We start from the raw sequence: 22,999 nt of genomic DNA on the forward strand, positions 1-22,999 counted from the left end.
TGCTTCTTGTCCTCTGTGCCAGGACCTTCACTGCATTCAACAGGACCTTGTTCCAAAACCATTCCCTATAGAGTCGTCCTCATTCCCTCGTGACAAGAACTTGTGCATCTGATTTTAACTGTGATTTCCCACTCAAGTGACCACTCACTGACCTACCCTCCCCACTCCTATCCCCTTTTGTTTTTACAGATTCTCTTTTATTTTGATATAGTTTTTACTGTCATTTTCACCATTGAAATTGCTCTGAAGGTAAAGTGCCCATCTTCTCTACCATTACTTGTTCCCAAGCTTTCTGGTTTCTGCCAGTCTCTGTTGCTAACACACACGCCTGTTTGTTCTGGGTCACGCTCAGTACCACTAACCCAACTGTGCTTATTTTTCAGATCCTAGGCAATGCAGACTATGTCTTCACTAGTATCTTTACATTAGAAATTATTCTTAAGGTAACCAATCTGAGAAATACACTTGTTTTCTGCTTTTCTTTCTTTCTTTCTTTCTTTCTTTCTTTCTTTCTTTCTTTCTTTCTTTCTTTCTTTCTTTCTTTCTTTCTTTCTTTCTTTCTTTCTTTCTTTCTCTCTCTCTCTCTCTCTCTCTCTCTCTCTCTCTCTCTCTCTCTCTCTCTTTTTTTCTTTCCTTTTTTTTTCAACCCCATTATTATTACTGCACAAAGGGTTTTTTTCCTTTTCATTTGATGTTTCTGTAGTTGCTTTAAAAGTCTCCTGGGAAATTTTGATATTCAGACTTGTAACTGAGGGCATATAGCAAAATAATGCTTTTTAGGGGAATCGCAATGAAAGGATGCAATGTTGGGAAATGTAAGAGAGAAAAAGGCCATCCCCAGATAAACTTCTCCCTCTACCCTGGCCAGTCTTTCCAAAACAGGATTTTTCTCCTCTGCAAGAAACTCTGAATACACATACCTCTTACACAGGCAAAGAGAAGGTCTCTGTTCTGCAGAAACCACCCCAAAGGGTGGCTGATGACTTCTATGAGCTTACAGGGTGCAAGCAAATTTGGAGGTGAGGAGCACAATGCAAAACCTCACTTTTTAGGTGTATAGAGAGAGTTTGAAGAGTACAAATCCCTGAGACACCAAGGACAGAAGCTGCCAATGAAAATTGCTGCATCAAAGCCCAGCTTCCCATTTCCCAGGAAAGTGCTCTATACCAAGGGGAATGTGCAGGAGAATGGTCTAGCTTGGAGGAAAATAAAAATAGGCTGCCTTGTTCTTAACTCTAATTTTCTCAAATTGGTAGGCTAATAATTTAAATCATAGTAATTGAGCAAAGTTCTGGCTTTCTAAATGCTAGGTTCACTTGGCAGCTGTTTTTGGGTTTTTTTCCTCAGCAAGCTAGTTCTAAGTGCTGGCAGGCGGTGCCTTAGAGTTGCTCACATTTTCAGCTCAAGACCCTAATAACAGTATCTATATTGAAGGCTGGCAAGCAGGGTGGCCCCTGCATATTTTTATAGAGAAACGTGCTTTTTTTGATATGACTTGAAATTACCAAAGCCATAATGTTCTCCAGGGAGATGTACACATTATGCCTGGGTGCAGTTTGCATCTGCGTTTACACAATAAATCTGGATGTGCACAGATCACATGGCAGATCCAAAAGGCCTGTCAAGAAAAGGAAAATATCCCAACAGCGACGTTTAAAAATGAAACAATAGTTCAAGGTTACCTGTTTGGACTCACAATTACTAATTCTGCTTGCTCTGAAGGAAGTGGTAACACTCTTAATGATTTCAGTGAAAGCAGAACTTAACCCAGCCTGGGCCTTCCAAGGTCCTCCTGTTAACTTCAGTGATTTATGACAACATCCCTGGATATTCTCTAAGTCTAAGTGGGAGAATAGTGCAAGGACCATAAGCTGAAGTCACTAAGAGCTTGGTTTCTCCCTGCATGTTTCTCTGCTGCCTTCACTGAGCACATTGTTTTGCAAAACAGCAAAGTTAATGTAGGTGGTGAAAACAAAAGAATGAATGGCCATGGGAAGTTCAAGGCTGTAGAGGAACAAGCTTCATCTGCCCCCATGTTGCTTTTAACAACACCTGCATTCTGGTGGATGTTGGCAAGGTGACTGCCAAGGATTGTTAACTGGCATCCTAAAAGGCTATAACTTGTTTTATGCCCCAGGTGGGAGGCAGATGTAGATTACACACTCTCTGAGAGTCTCTTCTGAGATGAAAAAAATCCCTAAATAGGCTTGAGAGAACCACAATTTGTACTGAACTTAATCTCAGCAGAGCTTGCCCTCCTGATTTCAATGGTGTCTTTCTTTCAAGATTGCCATACAAAATCTAACCAGTAAAGGGCATCTTTACCACCTTTGTTATGGCAAGAACCCCTCCTCCCTTCCCCAACTGAATGTGTCTACAAGTATAAATTCTAAGCCAAGACCAGAGTTTATACTTCCTCCCCCTCTAATTTCTGTCTGATTGATAGTCAGTTCCCTGATGTCATGGATGTTTGGTGAAGAAAATAATCCAATATACCATGTGCCCTTCAAATTTGCTCTGAATAAAGTTGTCACAGGCTGGAAACTTCCAGCCAATACACCATCCTAAGCAACTGGTGGGAGCTAGAAAACTCCAGTTTGATTGTCCAGTTCACACTTCTCAGCTGCAAGTCTGGCTACAGCTCAGTGTCATGGTGTCCTCCTCGGGTTACTTTACACACCTAACTTAGATGAGATTCAGAGGACCAAACTTAGAAGCCTGTATTCCTGGATGGGAATGAGAATTCCTCATGAAGGAACATTAGCACTTGTGGGGATGGGGTTTCTTCAAAGCAGCTGCATTAGATCACTCACCAAATCTAAGGTAGGTGGTACAAATACCCCATCAGCTCACCCTCTTTAACTGTGCCAGGCTCATTTAGACACATTGGGTAAGAGAACTCAGTTTACACTGTCACTCAATCCAGCTCTGGAGCTGTGACATCCTCCTCAAAGCCAGCAGGTTTTCAACACCCCATCACACCCAGGCAGGGCAGAGCCTCCCTTCCAAAATATGTATTTTCCCTCCCTCTGCCCAGTGATGTTGATAATGATTACCTCCACAAAGAAATTACCCTGTTCCAAGGAGTACAGCCTGGGCTTTGTAAGGAAACTAAAGGGAAAATGCAACTACATCTAGAGTAAAAATTAATAGGAAAAGGGGTGTGGGATTGAGCTGAACAGAAGGACCGAGGTGAAGAGAGCAGCAATTCCTCCTGTTTTTTCAGTTCAGTTTTAAGTATCTTATTCCTGAGGGATTCTGTTTTTCCTTCATGAAGGGAAAAGCAGTCAACTGTCCACTGCAGCTGGTCCAAGTACTGAAAAGCATTACAGAAAAGACCATTTTATTTTGTGTTTTCTATTCAATTTTGCTAGAGACGCCTTTATATAACACAAGTATCCTCTGTCACTGAAGAAAAAGGGAAAAGCATATGATTGCAAAGAGTAGTTTTTGCAAACAGTCATTCTGCTGCTTTGCTAATTCTAAATGTTATGTACTCAGTGCACTTAAAGTGCATCTTTTCCTCTCTTTCTTTAGTTAGGCCTTTCACAGTTATCTTGCTGTCTTTTTCACTCTCTTTTCTTTCCATTGGGGCTCAACTTCTCCTTTGGGGTCTGGGGGTAAATTGTCTGCCAACAATAGAAACACTGCCCCCTCCCCAGTTATCCACCCTGAGCATAGCCAGGTGGGTTTGGCTCCTGGGCAGCTGCTGATGGCAAAGTGTGTTTGTGCTCCCTGCAGATGACTGCCTACGGGGCTTTCCTCCACAAGGGCTCCTTCTGCAGGAACTACTTCAACATCTTGGACCTGCTGGTGGTCAGCGTTTCTCTCATCTCCTTTGGGATCCAGTGAGTGAGCTATTCCAGCTGGCTGGTTTTGGGTGGGGATTGTAGGGCTGGGCTGGGAGGGATGGCTCAGGCTCCTTGTTTTATCTGGGTAAGATTTTCCTCATGAGCCTGTTGGAGTATTCATGAGGTGTTTTTCTCAGATGGTTCAAGGCCATTAAAATTCATCCTCAAGACAGAAGGTTGTAACTGGAAATGCTACTCTAGTGACCTGGAGGGGGGAATCTTTCAGAAAGAGCAAATGAGAACAAAAAATGGGTGTATGGGGAATCATGACACTTAACTTGTTCCAAGGCCTTTGTTTCACTGTATCAGTTCAGGACATTTCAATGACTTATGGTTCCCTCCTAGACTTTTAATAACCTCTTTGGAAAATGAGATTGATAATGTTTTCCTACTTCCTAAGATGCTGTGAGTCTCAGTCACAGCCATCAAAATGGAAATGGAAAGCCATCAAACACTTGAAGAGTTTTGTGAGACTCTTCAGAGTGGTAATGGCTATTCTGTCATGCTGTTGTCCTTTAGTTCACCTGTTAGTTTACTTAGCAATTTATAGATTTACTTGACTATGTGTTGGTTAGGAAGTTCTCTAATTAGTTTCATATCTGGTAAGAAACAAGCTCCCAGTTGTTACCATCATAGTTTGGCAGCTCATAGAAGTTGCATGTTAAGTCAAGTAGGACAATTTGAAGGGTCCATTGGGCTTTCAGTCACAGTCTTAAGAAAGGCACAGTTCTTGTTTTGACCTGCTGTTTCTTTCTTACAGGCCTAAGTCAGACTCTTGGTGTGTTAACATTAAAATGTGCATTAACATTAAAACTGTTCCCAAAGTCAGTAGGAGAACATGATGTCATTGAGCACGAGGAAGATTCTCAGTCAGGGTTTAGTTTTGGAAGGCGCAGAGAGCTCTACTGCAGTAGTTGTGTTCAGTACTTAAAAGTGAGCACATAAGTCATCCTATTCAACTGAGTGGGAGTTTTCACATCCTTAAATTTATGTACACACTTTGATTTGTGGCTTCAGGAGCCAGACACATTGTAGGATCAAACTCCAGGTGGATAGTCTACCTTTAATGCTGGAGTCTCCTGGACTTTTCACTCTTCTATTAATATTTCAGTGGAATGCTTCTTTGAGCCTTATCTGAAAATGCCTTGGTAATGACTACATCTTGGCACAATTTCTATATCATAGATATCTACAGAATCTGTTTGCCCTGCTCTAAAAATACACCTTGCCCATGTTCCATTCCCCCTCCATTAATACAGTAGAGATTATGAAATCCAGAACAAGCAGCCAGACCTCTGAAGAAAACAGAGAAATTGGTTTCCTTACCCCTGAAGTGCCATGGCAAAGAGTTGAATAAATCCCTTATGCAGTCTCAGGCTATGCAGAATTTCAAAGATCTGTCCTTGCTGCACACTCCCCACATTACTGTATCTCTCAAACCTTCCAATACTTTCTTCCAGGTCCAGTGCCATTAACGTGGTGAAGATCCTGCGTGTTCTGCGGGTCCTCAGGCCACTGAGGGCCATCAACAGAGCCAAAGGACTGAAGGTTAGAAAAGTCCCAGTGCATTCTAGGAACTATAAATTCAGATTATTTCAGGCTTTTGCAGTGGTTCAAGTAAAGTTTCAGCAGAATCACAGTCTGGTTGAGGTTGGAAGGGACCTGCTCAAGCAGGGCCACTGAGAGCAGATGTTTAGAGTACCTCCAAGGCTTTAGATTACCTCCAAGGAGAGAAACTCCACAACCTCTCTGGATGACCTGTTCCAATGCTCAGTCACCCTGACAGTAGAAGTGTTTCTCAATGTTCATATAAACCTACCCTGTTTCAATCCTGTTGTCCTGTCAGGGGGAACCACTGAAAAGAGCCTGGCTTTGCCTCCTCTGCATCCTCCCTTCAGCCATTGATCAGATTACATTGACTGGATTCCCTGACCCTCCTCTCAGATGAACAGACCCAGCTCTCTCAGCCTTTTCTCACTCCAATCCCTTAAGTCGTCTTTGTGGCTCTTTCCTCCAGTATGTCCACAGCTCTCTTGTACTGAGCCCAGTGCTACAGGCACAGTCTCACCAGTGCTGAGTAAAGGGGAGGAATCCTTTTTAAAAACCTCCTTCAACTTGTTTAAACCTTGCCTAATGCAGCCCAGGATAGCACTTGCCATCTTTGTAGTGAAGGCTCATATTCAACTTTGTGTCCACCAGCTCCTTTTCTGACAAGCTGCTTTTAAGCTGAATGGCCACATCAGCCCAGAGGTGAAATGATGTGGTTTTCTGAGGTTACAGATGGGCCCACAACCCTAAGCATAACCTTTCTGTATTAGATAAACTCCTTCCTATGTGCTGGTGGGTGCCCAAATATGCAGGAAGTTTCAGAGAGCTGAGTTCTGGTATGTTCCTACCCATTTCTGCATCCTTCTAAAAATACAGCAAGGAATGAAATAAGTTGGTCCCCTTTCCTTAGACATCACTTAGGTAATGGGTACTGCTTAAACAATTTTTTCTTGTTATTTTTATTCTTGGGCTTCTCCCTTGGCTGGAGCAGCTGAGAATAATCCCACAAGTGACTTTTGTTCCTCTCTCCCCTTTGCAGCACGTGGTCCAGTGTGTGTTTGTCGCCATCCGAACCATCGGGAACATTGTGATTGTCACCACTTTGCTGCAGTTCATGTTTGCCTGCATTGGAGTTCAGCTGTTTAAGGTAAAACCATGGGACCCATTCCTTCATCCATTACATTGGGCTGTATTCAGGGATGGGGAGAATAAAAAGCCTGAGGAAGGGAAATTGGGGTCTGTTGTGTGTAACAGGCAAGACATTTGGGGCATTGTCCGTGTTACCTGGGCTTCTGCTGCCAGCAGTTCTCCAGAACTTGCCCATCATCTGTGATCAGAAGAAATTATCAGTAATGTTGTTCTTCCCTAAACAGCTTTACATTGGCATGACATGGCACCATGGGAGGGTGAAGGGGGCTGCTCAGACGGGTTGGTCCCTGCAGGCTCTCTGCCTCCCATCTTGCAGAGGAAGGGGGACACCAGATGACCATGGGGAGTTGTTCATTCCCTTCTTTATGCCTGCCTTTATCTCCTTGTCTTTCATCACTCTCCTGACAAATGTTGAGGACATACACATTTGTGGTATTTGTGAGGTGCCCTGGATGGAGGAGGAATTGAGAATCTGTCACCATGTTCTTAGAAGGCTAATTTATTAGAATGGAATGGAATGGAATGGAATGGAATGGAATGGAATGGAATGGAATGGAATGGAATAGAATAGAATAGAATAGAATAGAATAGAATAGAATAGAATAGAATAGAATAGAATAGAATAGAATAGAATAGAATAGAATAGAATAGAATAAGGATACAGCCAGAAAGCAACAAAGAATGATAATCAAAACTTGTGACTCTCTCTTCCAGAGTCCCAACACAGCTGGACATTGATTGTTCATTAAGTTAAAACAATTCACATGAAACCAATCAATGACCAGTTGGTAAACAATGTCCAAACCAAATTCCAAAGCAGCAAAACACAGGAGAAGCGAATCAGATAATTATTTTTTTCATTTTTCTCTGAGGCTTCTCAGCTTCCCAGGAGCAGAAATCCTGGCAAAGGGATTTTTCCAGAAAATATGATGGTGACACACATAAAAGTACCATACAAGCAGAAGCTTCATTCCTCTTTATTCCTTTCCTAGGGCAAGCTGTACAGCTGCACTGACAGCTCCAAGCAGACAGAAGCAGAATGCAGGTGGGTCTGAGCTTCTCCAATCCCTGCCCCTGGCCACCCATGGTGCCTGGTGGTGCAGGTGTGCCACGTTGTGTGTGCCCTCTCCCCCCACAGAGGGTACTACATCACCTACAAGGATGGGGAGGTCAGCCAGCCCATGATACAGCCCCGCAGCTGGGAGAACAGCAAGTTTGACTTCGACAACGTCCTGACTGCCATGATGGCCCTCTTCACCGTCTCCACCTTCGAGGGCTGGCCAGAGTGAGTGTTTCTAGGACCAGTACAACACTAGCAATGCCCTCATTCATTTCAAAAGAGAAAATTCAAAGGCAGAGCATAGTCTTTCCCTTTCTAAGTATTTAAATAAATCCAGAGCTTTAAATATAGCAGTAGTAGCACTGTAGCATTATGTACCTTGTAAATTCCTCAGGCCCTGCAGGGATTTCTGTTACTGTACTTGTAAACAGTGTAAAGCACTGTCTCTAGTTCTTAAAAGATGATTTTCATTAGTAGCAATGCTACCAGTATTTGTTACCATTATTATGTGTATAAATGAATGTAAAATGCATATCAAGTCCTTTCCAGCATTGCCAGGTTTCAGTCTCCCCATGGAGCCAGCAGGGCAACATGAAACATTTCCTCTGCAGTACTGGCAGACATGGGGTGTCTGTCCAGGCCCTGCTGTCTGTGCCACTGGAGCTGGGGACTCCCCCAGAGTCACTCAGGGTGACGTGGCCATGCAGGAGGCTGACCCTGACCTGTGTCACCAGGTGATGCCAACAGCAGTGTTAACAACTGGGACTGTGTTGTTATCCCAACTCCTGGGATCCCCTTTTCTCACAAAACTTAGTTCCCAATAACACTGTTGGGACTTAATTGTCTTTTGTTACCTGAAGAACATGATTTTGTTCAACTATGAAGATATTTCACCCCTGAATACATTCAAATGTAGAATTAGTAAGAGCCAGGTCTTCTCCTTTGCAAGCTTTGCACTCAGATCAGTGCAAGTCTGCACATCTCTGAGTGAATTAATTTTGATACAAGTGGAAGAAAATCACAAAGTTAAACTTTATAACATCACCTATAAGGCCTCAAGGCAGTTGCAGATTTTCTCTGCATTTGGCTCCTGTTTGCTTTCAGGTTGCTGTATAGGTCCATTGATTCCCACATGGAGGATGTGGGACCCATCTATAATCACAGGGTTGAGATCTCCATCTTCTTTATTATCTACATCATCATCATTGCTTTCTTCATGATGAACATCTTCGTTGGTTTCGTCATCGTCACATTTCAGGAACAAGGAGAACAAGAGTACAAGAACTGTGAGCTGGACAAAAACCAGGTAATTTACAACACCCTGCTTTCAACAAAGGTAGAAAATTCATTGAGAATAAGCTTTCAATAGGTAGATGCATACAGAGAGGAAAATGTTAAGCTTGCCAGAAAATGCACAGAGAGAGGAAAATGTTAAGCTTGCCAACAAGATAGAACTGTAAGATGGCTTTGCTGACATCTTTTAGGAGCCAGGTAAAAAAATCATGCTGTAAGATTTGCTCAATGGACAACAATTACTTAAAAATGTTTGCTGTACCATTTGTTTCACTGAGATTAGATGAGCACAACAGCAGTGTCTGGCCAAAGTAAATGGCCAAAGTAAATACACGTAGAACTCTTTTACAGGTAGAATTTGCACATTCACATTGTGACCTAGTAGAAATTCTTTGACTAAGCTTTTTCATTTCAGAAAAAAAACTTGAAACATTGTAATTTTAATTACATTTGAAGGTAGCTGACCCCCCTGATATTTTGGGTTTGAGTTTTAAATGTACCCTGCCTCTCCCACAGCGCCAGTGTGTAGAGTATGCCCTGAAAGCCCGGCCTCTGCGGAGATACATCCCTAAAAACCAGTACCAGTACAAAGTTTGGTATGTGGTCAACTCCACCTATTTTGAATACCTGATGTTCGTTCTGATCCTACTGAACACCATCTGCCTGGCCATGCAAGTAAGTGAACAAGCAGAAAACCTCCAGTAGTAGATTTTTGTCTGGGGAAATGCACAAATGGCTGAGGTTGAGACCTACTTTGACCTTCACACCATGTGTTGAGGGAGAGGGACAAGCACATCAAGAAAAACATTGTACCCTGTTCACTTCTGATGACATGTAGTTGAAGTAAGGAATCTAATTCTCACCCTCTTCCTGCTAATATCTGATACTTTCAACAATTCTGTTTTGACTCCTTAAAAAAATCAAATTTCTCATTTCTAAACAGAGTTCTGCAAGTACTAGAGCCTTTAAAGAAAAATGTTGAAAATGTCTCAACATTATATTTTTCTCAGCCTTGCATTCATCTGCAGCTGAATTGTTTTATCTGAAACTGCTTTGAATAAATCACCCTGTGCCAATGCAGATCATGAAAATCCATCCCAGCTCTTTGAAGTTTATTAAAATTAAGCAACTACAAATGGGTCTTGTAACATGAACTGAAAGGTGACCTTAGAATAAGGCAGTGCCATAAGTTCAAGTATCATGATCTGGAAATAGGGGTATGAAAAGTGAGGTGGCAACACTTGCAGAAGACACTGCTTGAATTAATCAATAGAGGATGGAGAGTAACTTCATAAGATCTTAATAAAGTTAAGTGAATGGGCAGCATGATTGCAAATTTAATTCAGAATTGACAAATGCAAGATAGTGCATATTGGGAAAATATGATTTGAGCTGCTCATGTACTTTGCAGAATCCTGAATTTAGTGTAATTACTTGGGAAATGGCTTGGTATCATTATGGACAGCTCAGTGAAACCCCTGCTTGCTGTGCAGTCACAATTAAACAAAAAAGCAATCCAAGAGGGAAGGTTGAGATAAAAATCACAATTGAAGATTGTATTATAACATTGTGCAAATTTATAATGAGCCCTGAATTGGAATGGTAAGTATGATTTTGGTAGCCACTCCTCAAAAAGATTCTTCTAAAAAGAGGATATCAAGAGCCAGGTGGCAAAAATGGATAGAGGCATGGGAGTGTTTATGTATGAAGGGAAATGGGAATTCCTATTTGAAAAAATGAAACATGCTGGGGTCTTCCTTAGAGAACCTTGGCATGAAGGGAGAATGGGAGGGGCCCTGTGTATTCCTGACTGCTGGCACATCCTATCCTCACACTCCTGCTGGGTTGCTCTTTTTCAGCACTATGGTCAGAGCTGCATGTTCAAGGAAGCCATGAACATCCTCAACATGCTCTTCACTGGGCTCTTCACTGTGGAGATGGTCCTGAAGTTAATTGCCTTCAAACCCAAGGTAGGTGCACGAGGAGTAGATTTCCCTGGCCTCTGTGTGTGTGTGCATGTGTGCGGGGCAGCTGTGAGGAGAAGGAGGAGGTGAACCTTTCTCATCTATTACCCCACCAAGAACTGAGCTGGACAGTTGCTCTCTGGATTGGAGTCTCACTTATATTTAATAACATTTTTTGCTGGAGAGTAGACACACTTTAAAAAAAAACCCAAAAAAAGTGAAAAAAGGCAACACCTGCTAATAGAGATGGTTCCTAGTTTTCATTAAGTCATCACAGTGACACTCTGCTAAGGCTGTAACATGTCTTCCGTTCTGAATGTTATTCCAGTGCTCTCTCTCTGACTTTCCTTATATAATTTAAAAATAGCATCTCATGATTAGTCTCCTGACCCAAGTGAAGTTAATCAAGCATGACTCATTTTGAGTTATGATCTTTGGAAAAAAAATGTTTCTTCTGGGAGGGCTACATCTCAGTGATGGTTTGGATTGCTCTGGTTTGGAATTTAAGACTTCATTGATTATATTCAGTACCCCAGCAGGTCCTGTCTGAAAGTATTGTCCTGTGCATTGGGCCATGATATTGTGCTAGTTTAGCTGCACTGTGGGGTGTGATTAGAGCTCCAAGCTCTTCTAGTTAAGTTCTCACAGCTGCTGCAGGACAAGGACAAAGATCCTGACTTCACAGAATTACCCAAGACTTCATTCTGTGGGGTTTAAATTCAGTGATTTGTCATAAAAAGTTGAATCCAAATACCTAAATATAGGTCCCTCATGTCATTTCATATCTTCAGTGGTGCCTTGACACGTGGAGTTGTACTTGAAGGATGCTTTGAAACATTGTGGAGATGGTCAAGATGCTCTCTGAAGCGTCAGTTATTAATTGGTAAAAATGAGAATATTTGTCTGGCAGTCATGCTTGTCCTTCATGTTAAAGTTAAGGGATGACTGAATTTAGCTCCTCCCAGGTGTAATCTAACATTTTCCTCATCCTTACTTCAGAAATTTTGCTCTCCATTTCTACTGAATTTGGCCTTATTTTTTTCTTTTCAACTCCATGTTGACTTTATTCCCACCCAGCTTCTCTCTTTCTTCCACACTTTCTAGGACTTCCTCTTGTAATAGTCTTGTAATTTTATTTTTCACCTAAACCCCATATCACTTTCTTATCTTGGATGTAGTTCTCTTGGAAGTTAGGAGCATCTTGGCAGTCCTGATGAAGACTGGGTTTTGGAGGTTTTTTGTGAGTTCTCAAACACTGTCTTGCAAAATTTAGAAGCATCATTATCTGTTTCAGCAGAGATTTTAATTTTCAGGAGAGATCTATCTTTGATTTTTGAGACTTCACCATGTCTGTTAGCGAGCAAACTTTGTTGCTTCATAAAAGTTTTATCTGCACACCATGTACCCAGAAGTGCCTCTCACAGGCTTTATAATGTTCTTCTGATTTTGCAGTTCTGCTTCACAGGAGATTTTTAACTTTCAAGAAGATGAGAATCTCAGCAGAATTTGGTTCAGAACATTTAGGGGAGCAGTTCAACCAGGTCAAATACTGAGTTCTGTACACATACAAGAAAGGCTTTACCTGACATGGTTGCTTCCACCAGTAAGGAAATAGCATTGATGATAGTGGAAATCCTTTCTACTTCCTGTGCTTTACTTTCCTCCGTTCACTCTCCTTTTCAAGTTTTACTGCACAAAAAAATATTAGAAAAAAATCAACTGAGGGCAAGCAAATATCTCTGGATGGCCAAACATTGAAACATATTTCCTAAAGTAATTGTGGAATCTTTATAGTTTGAGGATTTAGAATTAAGTTGGGGGAATCTTTAATTCAAGACAGTTTAGGAATCAATGATCTGTCTTGAGACGGGCAAATGGAATAGACTACAGGGCCCCTCTCAGCCAAATTTTCCATGATTCTGTAATCTCCAAACTAAATCCCCAGCTGCTAAACTATAGTAAAAGTGAGAGTTTATCACAAGAATAGTAGAGTCTAAATGAAATCTCTTGAACTAGAACTCAGACAACAACCTCAGGTGAAAGAATAGCCAACACTAACAATAAATGTTTCAAATCCTGATCTGGCCTGTATGCCAAAGATGGTATGAACTCATACCTCTATTTTAATTAAATACCTTAATGAAAGAAACCCCAACTCTTCAAAAATTGAAGCAAAAGATTACAGGGAAGAAAAACAGGACTGACCTTGTGAAAACAGCTAACACAGCAAAAATACTTTCCTCCTGCAGCATATACACACTGAAGTACCAGTTAAGTACCAGTTCAGTGACTAGGGTTTGGAAACCCCAAATTCCTTGTGTAACTCGTCATTGTTATGTACAAGGATTTGGCTGCAGCCTTCATTCCCTGTTCTCCAAAGAAGGCAGCCCCTTCTCCCACATGACCACTGGGACCGATGGGGACCAGCACTGGGGAGCACTGTCTGCTTCTCTTCAGGTTGCACACCAGTACTGCAGGTGAACTTGGCTAGAATATGTGCTGAAGTGGGAGTTTCCAGCATGGAGAAAGTAGTTACCTCCATCTTCTTCTTGGCTACACCTTGTGGCCAGACTACATTTGCAGATGGAAGCTGTCCCCAGGAACACCAGCTGGGAATGTCCAAAAGCATTTCTTTGACCCCGGGAGAACATCATTACCTATGCCCTCTAACCAACCACGTGGCCCCAGCAAAGAAATGAGATGCTGAGTGTTATTAGTGTTTCCCAGATGGGAAATGGCAAGATGAAATACTCATCTCTGCTGCAGACAGATTTGTCTGTCATTTCCCAAGCAGTAAAACACAAACCAGCCTTTGTTTAAGATGCTTTGTCTCATTTTGAATTTCTGCCCAAACATCACTCTTTTCTGTGAGAAGAATACCCTAAAATAAAAGAGCTGTAAGCTTGATGACTGACAATAAGCAAGGAGGAAACTTGGTTAGCTGAAGATGTTGTGTTCTAATGACAAGCCCCAGGAGAATGTGGCAGAACAAAACTGAAGCTGGCAACATTCAGTCTGTTTTCTCCTTTTTTTGGGTGCTTAATCCAGTCATGGATGCTTCAGCTTAACCTTCAACTGCAGCAAGACAAGCAGGAACTGAGTTGTGACTCAGAAGCAGCCACCACAGAGCTCTCCCTTGCACAGCCACTTCCTAAAGGCACCTTGGAATGAAGGGTCTGCAGCAGCAGAACAGAGGGATGAGGATTTCTCCATCTGCACAAGGTGGAACCAGCTGCTGTTTCTTCATACCTTCACCAGGGAGGGTTGGAAAGGGAACTAGGACAGATCCCTGAGGTATTGGGAGCTGCTATTGTGCTGCCTTCTCACAGGAGCCAGCCCAGGGATGTGCCCACGTGGAACAGCTTTAGGGGAAGCCCAATCTGCAGAGTTCCTGCTGGTGCCCATAGTGTGGCATCCACGATTACAGACACACAGATTCACTTGGAAATGGGCTGGAAAATCATCAAGATCATTCAAGATCACCAAGTCAAGCTGTTAACCTACCATTGCCAAGGTCCACTAAGTAGAATCCACACCAGTGCTACTGTGAATTACCTGCATAACAACAGAAAAGGTGGCAGCCTGGCTGAATAGAGTTTTATTACTGTATCCCTTTTTCATTTCTTCATTTCCATTCTGTGAGAAGTCCTTCTGACTTGCTGCTTTTGATAATAGAGGTGAAAAAAGCAAAGTTGCTTTTCAGTTGCACAGATAAGAAGCAGGTTCACACATGTGCCTGTCTACAAAGAAACCAGCGTGGATAACTCAGCCCTGCTCCCATTTCTTATGGTGGGAGCAAGGCTTTACTTATTGAAAGGCCAGCTGTAGGAATAAGGAGCCAAGTCCAAGTCAGGGCTTGTCTCCTAACACTTACAGAAAATATGTGAAAGGAGTAGGAAGACAAGGGCTTTCCTAACTAAACATACGTTACTCCTGAGATTTCTTGCTCTGGTCAGCTTTGAAAGTTGTCCTTTTTGCTGGCCATCCTCTGTGAGCAGTGTTTTGGTCTGCTCGGTCTCTGGGAGGCTGTAGAGAGAGGGGTACATCAGCTGGAGCAGCTGCTGCTGTGGCACAGTCAGGGCATGCCAGGCTGGGACAAGGCTCCTGAGAACCCTGTGGGTTTGTGTGACACTCCTGTGGTGCAGAGGGTCACTTACCCCATTTTTTTGCAGGATTAATCTAAGCACTGTGTCAGACACAGCTCATCCATGTCTGCAGTTTTGTCAGGAGGATGTGCTAACAGTGAGCTCGAGCCATTTGGGGTGATTAGGGCTGCTGATAAAGAAAACATCCACTGCATGCCCTGCATCTCCTTACAGAGTATTAATGTGCTGCTCTGAAGCAAAGCTCTCAAATGGACCTCAGTGCTTGTTTTGGCTGATGCTCACAAACTGATTCAAGACTAGCTACTTCAAAGAGACAGACAGTCTAAAAGTAATGCTGTTGAGCCAAGGCCTTTTGCTGCTTTGTTTTTCTAATTTTATAAATTCTCCAGCCAGTCTGCTGAGCTATTTTCCAATTCCTGCATGGAGAAACCTGCTGCTGCTGCTTCAGGCTTTTTCCAGAGAAAACTTCTGAAGGGAATGAGGTGCTGTGCTGTCTGTGGTGCTCACAGCTACCACTGTTCCAGCTTCTTAAGCTTCTTAAAGAAGAAATCCCCACAAGAACCAGTCCAGGAAGGGCCAGCTGCTCTACAAAACCTGCCTGGGGTTTATCTTTTCAAGTTAAAGACAGTGACTTAAAATTCCTATTCACATGAAGCCTCACCATCTGTCAATGTACATGCTAATGTGAGGATGGATATTCCTCCAGGAATTTCAGATCTTTCCAGCTGCCTGGAATGGGCTGTTTTCCTGGTGAGCTATATCTACTTTTTCTTTCAGGAAAACACTTCATCTGTCCCCTTATTAGCTAGGGCAGGACCACTAATCCAAAAGCTATGAATTTTCTCCTGCTGTGCCTGTCATCTCAAACTAGGGAAGAGATATCCATAGAACTACTGCTATGCATAAAGTAAAGCCACATGACCACATATTTTGTCACATCTGTGCCTGAGTGTGGAAAGGGAATCTTGGAGATTTCCTCTGTGGAATTATGACTATCAGAGAGACTGCAGATCACAAGTCTATTCCATTTACCAGACACTGTCAGCACCTTTCTTGCCTGGGTGTTTATGGATGTTACTTGTAAAGCAGCCTGTAACAAACGCCATCTGTCCTGCCTCAGAGAGTTCCTCCAGCCCCTCATTTATCACTGCTACTTTACTCTGCATTCCTGCCATTCTTACATGTCATTTCTGTGCAGCAGTTTGGACTTCAGGGGGCTGTTTCAAACAAGCTTCACACTCAGCACAAGGCACGCAAGGGATCCCAGGAGGAGCTGTGACCCTCTGTGCTGTGGAAGTCACAAGTGCCACCCATGGTTATTTCTCAGCCTCCATGCACTGATGGATCTACGTGTCCTCGGTGTTTCTTTCTCCCCTGATGCATTTGCACTTCTTTATTCCTCTTTAAGCTCCTCTCAGTCAGCGTTTATCATGCATTTGATGTACAGATATTTCTTCCAAAACCTGCAAAATGACTCATCTGTTTTTGTTCCCTTTTTACCAGTACATTTCTCATGCTTTTATGCCTATAAACAGATCTTTGAGCAGTCTCTCCTAAAGTCACACTGGCTGCTTCATACTACTCACATTCTTCTTTCTCACCAAAACCATAATCTGTTATTCCTTGGTTAGGATAGAGGCTCCAACATTTTCACAAACAGCTGAAATTTATATACATAGAAACAATGCTGGTTTATTTTGGAAATCTAATGCTTTTTGTCCTTCTTCATTCTAGTACATGTAGAAATACCTGTATAGCTTAGGATGCTGCCCTGGCATCATTCATCACAGTTTTATTTCTCCAGCTTATACAGAGAAAGGGAAGTAAAGACTTTCTGCACAGATAAAAAAACATCAGAAAAACTGGTTACAACTCAGTGGTCTTTTGCCCAGAGCTAAATAACACTTCAGCTCTATCCAACAGGAATCACAGTTAGTTAAAAATCACATGCTCTGGGATGCAGTGTGGTGGCATAAATTAGTGGTTTAGGCTGTGTAAATGTGAGCCCATGGTGCAGGCAGCTGCTTTCCTCCATGGACAGCATGGACAAAGCTGTGTGGCCAAATGCGATGGTGGTCAAGTGGCTCTTCTTACTTTGCAGACTTCCTTTGCTAGTTTTGGCAAGTCCTTAACCTTGGTAGACACCTAATTGTTTCCTCAGCTTCAATATTATCTTTTATGTTTTGGAGGGGCAGCCTCTACATGTGGAGTATTTGATGATTGAGTCATGTACCCCCTGCAAGAGGAAGGTCAGCCTCCAACCATCACCCTGGCTTTGGGGGGAAAAATGCTTTAAAAGGCAAAAGAAAGCTCAAGAAAGCTGGTTATGTGTCAAAATCTGTGGGTGGGGAATAATGTACATCATTTAATAAGAAGGAAGAGTGAGCTGTGCTTGATGGTGGGTAAGGAGTAGAGAGCATGGAGAGAGCTAGGAATGATCAGGTGAGACAGTTTGTTAGGTGAAGAAAAGGAAAGAACAAAACCAAAAAGAACCAACAGGTCTGAGAAGAAAAGAGAGAAAACCCAAGTCCGTGGAGTAAGAAAAGCCATACAGATAATGAAGAGTGGGAAAAGATAAAATATCCTTAAAGGTAGAAAGAAAAAGATAAATTTAAGACCTTGGAATAATAAAGTGTTAGTAAAATGGAGGAAGATGTGATTGGACAAAAAGGGATGCAAGGAAAAGAAAAACGCAAACAGGACTGAAAGAAAAAGTAAACATGGGAAAGGATTTTTAGAAAATTAAAAACTGAATTAAAACCCATACCTTTTAAGCTAATGAGCATCTTTTTGTGCTTCTAAAGTTCCCTGACAGGCATCCCAGGTCTCCATGTTCAAGCACATTAGAACCTCAGCCACAGAGCCTCCCTGTGTGGAGGGAATTCATCAGAATAAGTTGCAGTAGAAGTTGGGTACAGTATGTTTCCCTGCTTCTGTGGATTAAACTCAGCCCTGTTTCAAAATGTATCGTCAGGTTACCCCAGAAAGTCTTTCCTTTTCACCTCAAATTTTGTTGTGGTGAAATCTGATTGTCTTGTCTGTTCCTCTGCATTTTCTATACCACCAGTAGCTCAGCTGGAATTAATCTCAGCTGCTCCAGTGAGCCCAGCAGCTGCCATACACCCAGAAATCCCTGAATTTGTCATGCCCAGATAAAGATACCAGTGACTGCATCTCATGAGAAGTCAGCCTGAGACTCTCAAGGAATTGCTGAATCAGCCTCAAGGGCTTTGAGGCTGAAAAAGGGGAAAAAAAATCTTCTCCCTTCATTAATCACTCCTCTGCTTTCCCTTTCCTGTGATTACCTGTCTGCCAGGATTCCCATGCATTTTGCACAGGATACACATCATGCAGAGACTTGAGCATATTGTCTGTCATGTCCATAGGTCTGGAAGGAAGAAGGAGCCTCTTTTCTAAGCCTTTCTGAAAAAGTAAATGCTAAAATTACTGTGTGTCAGAGCAGCATGTGTAGGTGACTTTGGTGGGAAGAAATACTTGGAATAATTATTCTGGACATGGATGACCAGGTCATCCCAGTCCTTTGTGCACATCAGTGGGTTGGCACAGTCAGCTGATAGACTTGCTCCTGGGAGCTGCTTGCTGGACAGAATTTCTATCTGCCCATATGTCCAGGAAAAGAGAGGCTAAGGAAGAAAGTGAGCCTCTTGCAGCCCAGTCTGTGCCACAGCATTCTCCCAGCAGTTCAGCACTGCTGGGGCTTTCTCACAGACCATGGAAGACCCCTCTAGCCAAGAGCCAAAGCCTGGATTTGTTATTTCAGGTATTTAATTGAAACTACTCAGGAGAGAGTGCAGCCAACATGTTACAAGGCAGTGAAATTTGAAAAAAGGAATTACAGGAGCACTACTCCTAGTGCTTCAGACTGCTGGCCCATCAAGTAGGGCCTTAAATAAATGTTCCAGTTAATACAGAGAAAGGAAATTTGCTACAGAATGCTCAGGGATGAGGTTGATTTAGCTGCAGTTTCTACAAATGAGGAGTTAGCTAGCAGATAGCTGCCTTCTCTATCATGTGAAAGCACAGGGAATCCTCTGTGGTGGCTTCTAGATTTCACTGAGCTCCTCACCAGTTCCTGAGTGTGTGTGGGAGAGGAAATCTGGCCCTTCCAAACACTTTAAAGGAGAAGAAAGTAGTGCCAGACTAAAGTTGTTCTATTGTGCATATGCTTATATTCTGAGATGGCATCGGCGTGACTGAGCCCAAACAAGTCATGCAGTGTGAAAAACACTTGGTAGGTGAATGTAACAGAAGAAAAGAGATGGATGATGAGAAATGAAACTTTCACCCTAAATCCTAGCTCACAACTCTGCTTGAATCTGGGTCAGGAAGCATCAAAGCCTTCCTTGTCAGCACTGGTTGACATCCTGTATAAAGTGGCTCTTTCCCATTTTACTGCACAAAATAAATATATCTGCTACAAAGATATGAGCAGAGTGCACCTTATTTGGTTTCTTTGTTGCTGCCCCTAAGAAAGAGGCCAACAACAAAATAGTATCCAGAACAAACTTCCCTCTTCAGGAAAAGAGCTTGTCCTTTCATATTGTGGTGGAAACAGTTGGTGAGGGACAAAAAGTCTGTTTGATCTGCTGCTCCCTGTGTTAGATCTGTTGTTTAAATGCAGGATGTTCTCCTTCCTGGAGGACAAGGCCAGCAATTTTCTGCAAATAGATCCTCTAATTACTATAGAGAACATGTGAAACCTCTAACAAGAATCAGCCAGAGCTGTGCAATCCTCCAGCTTTCTGAAGGATCAGTGGAGAATTCAGTAGGCAGAAAAGGCTGTTAGAGGAGCTGTGTGAGAGCTGCAGTGATAGAGGACCTTTTCCCTCACAGCAAACATACCCAGAGAATTTGCATATTGCTGCAACATTATGACAGATGTATTTTCAGTCTGGCACTTGGGGGTTTTAATGTCGTTATAAATGATCAAAAATAATTATATGACTGCACAATGCAACAGTGTGGGAAGCACTGTATTAGCTATTGCACTTAATTATTTAATACAGAAAATTATCCACATGATGTTAAAAGCCCAGTGGGATGGTGAACCAGGGCCTCACTCACAGCAGCAGCAAGAGGCTGGAAAGGGAACAGTGCCAGGGAAAAGCAACAGACAAAAAATCCCAGCCCTCTATCACTTCCTGTGAGGTTGTTTTAAAAGGTCCAAAGCTCTCAGAGATGTGAATCTTCACATAAGAATGGTACCAGATAACAGGCTGTGATACAGCACCTGTTGAGAAGCATTTGTCATGTTAGAAAGTGACATTTCCACTGGCAAATGGAAACCTGGCTGACATCTAAGAGAGGTGATCTCCCTTCTCTCATGCATCTGGCTTTTAGAGACCTTGGAAACTTTAGTTTTCTTTGTTTCTGCTTCCCCAAGAGTCAAATGAGAGTAATCATCCTCTTTTGGCAAGTTATGATTGATGGATTACATAAAAATAAGTATTCTTTTACTACCTACTCTAATCCATATAAAATTAAGCCTTTTATGAAAATGAAATAACTTAAAAGAAACTATCTAAAAACCTACAGCTCATACCTACTGTGCTGTTCCTGGAACATTGTGCCTTTCTGCCACTCAGCAGCCACATCAGAGCAGTCCACAGCCTCTTCCCCTGCTTCATACAGAGAAGGGAATCTGTTCCAAGTCCAGCCCCATATTCAGAATGCTTCTTCACCCACTGCTTGCCCCTGTCTCATCTTCCCACAACTTGCAGTGACTCTTCACTCTGAGAGATGTGACACTTCTGTTCTTGTAGCCTGAGTTTTCCTTCTTTTGAGTCATTCTTGCCTGGGCTGGCATGTCAGTCCTACTTTAGGAGACAGACTATCTCAAACAATAAAACCCATCCTTTAGCTCTTCTCATAAGACTGTTTCATATTGCTGGGTTGGTTTATTGCCTTCAGGAGTTATTTATTGGCCTTCATCAGGACATGCTGCTTCTAGACCTTCCAAAGTCTTTGAGCACTTGCAGCTTCTTCCAAATGGAATTTGACAGCAAAGTTCTCATGGAATGCCCTTTGTGATAAAAGATCTGTTCACCCATCACATTCATTTTTCAGTCTTTCTGGTAAAACTTGTGCTTATTTTGTTTCTCTTTGCTGAGAACAAGTCTGGTTTCTGGCTGCAGGGCAGTAATTGTTAACTGACTGCTGTGAGCTTACTGCTCATGAGAAAAAGGGCCTGACTCCTCATGGGGTATTTCTGTGTCACAAAATACCTGTGGGAAGGTCAGGAATGTTTATCTGATTTTCTAGGTGGACAGTAAAATTTATAAGAGAGCTTTCAGCTATTCTGCCACCATTTTCATGCATTTATATCAAGCGGCCTTAGTCATTATTGTTCAGAGACATTACTCACCCTTCCTTCAAAGGCACTTAAGAGCAATCCAGGCCAAAAATTACATCAGGATCAGCTAGTTGAATCATCCAGTTTCAGCATGCTTTACTGGTATAGTTTCCCCAGGCCTTCTCAGCATATTGCCTAGAAATATTCTCTTTGCTATGTCTAAGAGATGCTCTCATATTAAATGCTTCCATCTTGCCTTTGTCATGCTTCTTTCCCAGTCTTTGGAGGACCTGGGACCAGAAATTGCACTTCAAGCCTCCCCTGTTGCTGAGAGCCTGTGTATTTCAATCACTTTACAGTAAATGAAATAGAGGGAGATGTAAGATGACTGTGCCACCAAGTGCCAGCACCTTCAGCACCTGAAGGGGGTCTGCAGGAAGGCTGGAAAGGGTATTTTTGCAAGGGCATGTAGTGATAGGACAAGGGGAATGGCCTCAAACTGAAAGAGGGCTGGTTTAGATTAGAAAATAATTCTTTACTGTGAGAGTGGTGAGGTCCTGGCACAGGCTGCCCACAGAAGCTGTGGGTGTCACATCCCTGGAAGGGCTCAAGGCCAGGCAGGAATGGGCTTTGAGCAACCTGGGATAGTGGAAAGTGTCCCAGACCACAGCAGGGATTGGAGCTGGATGGATCTTTAAGGTCCCTTCCAGCCCAAACCATCCCATGAGTCCATGTAGATGGGCATGGAGGCACTCGCAGGGCTCTTTGGAAAATACAATTCTGGTGAAATGAACTGGATTGCAAAATCTGGAAATGGAAATTCTCCAGTCACAGATATGATACAGTCTTTTCTAATCGTATCTTCCAGACATTATCAATTATCATTAGGTGTGCAGAGCATTAAAAAGAGATTCTGTATTTCCAGCCTCCATAAATGTTAATAGATTTGTCAAATAGTGGCCTGGGGACTTTGGTTCAGGCAGTGGGGTTTTTTGGGGTTTTTTCCTCTGATTAAGGTATTTGTTCCCCAGAAGGACAGGTGAGACCTGTAATTTGCTTTAGGATCTACAGGATCTGAAACCATAATCAGAAAGTGTCCACTTCAAAGTGGTCAGTAATGAGGTACCTCAGTTTTCTTCCAGCAACATAGAAATAAACATCTGAGGTCTTTTTCCAGATCACAGAGCCATTCACATCCTCCAGCTCTTTTGTTTCTGTCAATGAGAGTGTTCAGGATGGCCAAGCAAGCCCTCAGACCTCAAGGGACACCTGTCTGCTTTCACAGGTGCCCTCATTGTGGGAGAGAGCATGAAACAAGTGAGGGAGGATAAAGGGAAACATCAACATTTTTGAGTGTCCATCTTGGGCTATAAGTTGGTCTTGTTTTCTTATGGAATAAGCAAAGAGTCATGAGGCTCCTTCAGAACTCACCAGAACACTCTGGAGGGATGAAATGCTCCTCTTTTCTTTGCCTGTCTTAGGAAAGATTTGAGGGAGTAGAAGGGAGCCTTGTTTAATTCCCTGCAGCAGTGACTCATTACAGTGACTGGTAGGTGAACTGCAGGGACTCTGTCTCAGAATTAATCCATCAGTGGATGAGAGTTGATAGATAGTATGCAAATAGATGCTGTTTTCCTGCAGCCTGTCAGGAACTCCAAGCAGCTGCATCCTCCACTTGATTCCTTCTCTATTAACATTCTGGTAATTTCCCTGAT

The 22,999-nt window shown here is 42.6% G+C and overlaps 1 protein-coding gene across 1 annotated transcript in view; it reads left to right on the forward strand.

Annotated features, from left to right (window-relative positions):
• The window catches only part of CACNA1C (calcium voltage-gated channel subunit alpha1 C), a 409,783-nt gene that overhangs the window by 327,467 nt on the left and 59,317 nt on the right, over positions 1–22,999 (forward strand). Inside the window, exons 21-30 of the mRNA XM_059471692.1 lie at positions 190–249; positions 384–443; positions 3,742–3,848; positions 5,312–5,399; positions 6,439–6,546; positions 7,541–7,593; positions 7,687–7,833; positions 8,713–8,914; positions 9,418–9,576; positions 10,761–10,871. Coding sequence (XP_059327675.1) covers positions 190–249; positions 384–443; positions 3,742–3,848; positions 5,312–5,399; positions 6,439–6,546; positions 7,541–7,593; positions 7,687–7,833; positions 8,713–8,914; positions 9,418–9,576; positions 10,761–10,871 — 1,095 coding nt within the window. The remainder of the gene's footprint in view (positions 1–189; positions 250–383; positions 444–3,741; positions 3,849–5,311; positions 5,400–6,438; positions 6,547–7,540; positions 7,594–7,686; positions 7,834–8,712; positions 8,915–9,417; positions 9,577–10,760; positions 10,872–22,999) is intronic.

This window comes from Ammospiza nelsoni, chromosome 5, assembly GCF_027579445.1.
Source record: "Ammospiza nelsoni isolate bAmmNel1 chromosome 5, bAmmNel1.pri, whole genome shotgun sequence".
NCBI classification, from domain to species: domain Eukaryota; kingdom Metazoa; phylum Chordata; class Aves; order Passeriformes; family Passerellidae; genus Ammospiza; species Ammospiza nelsoni.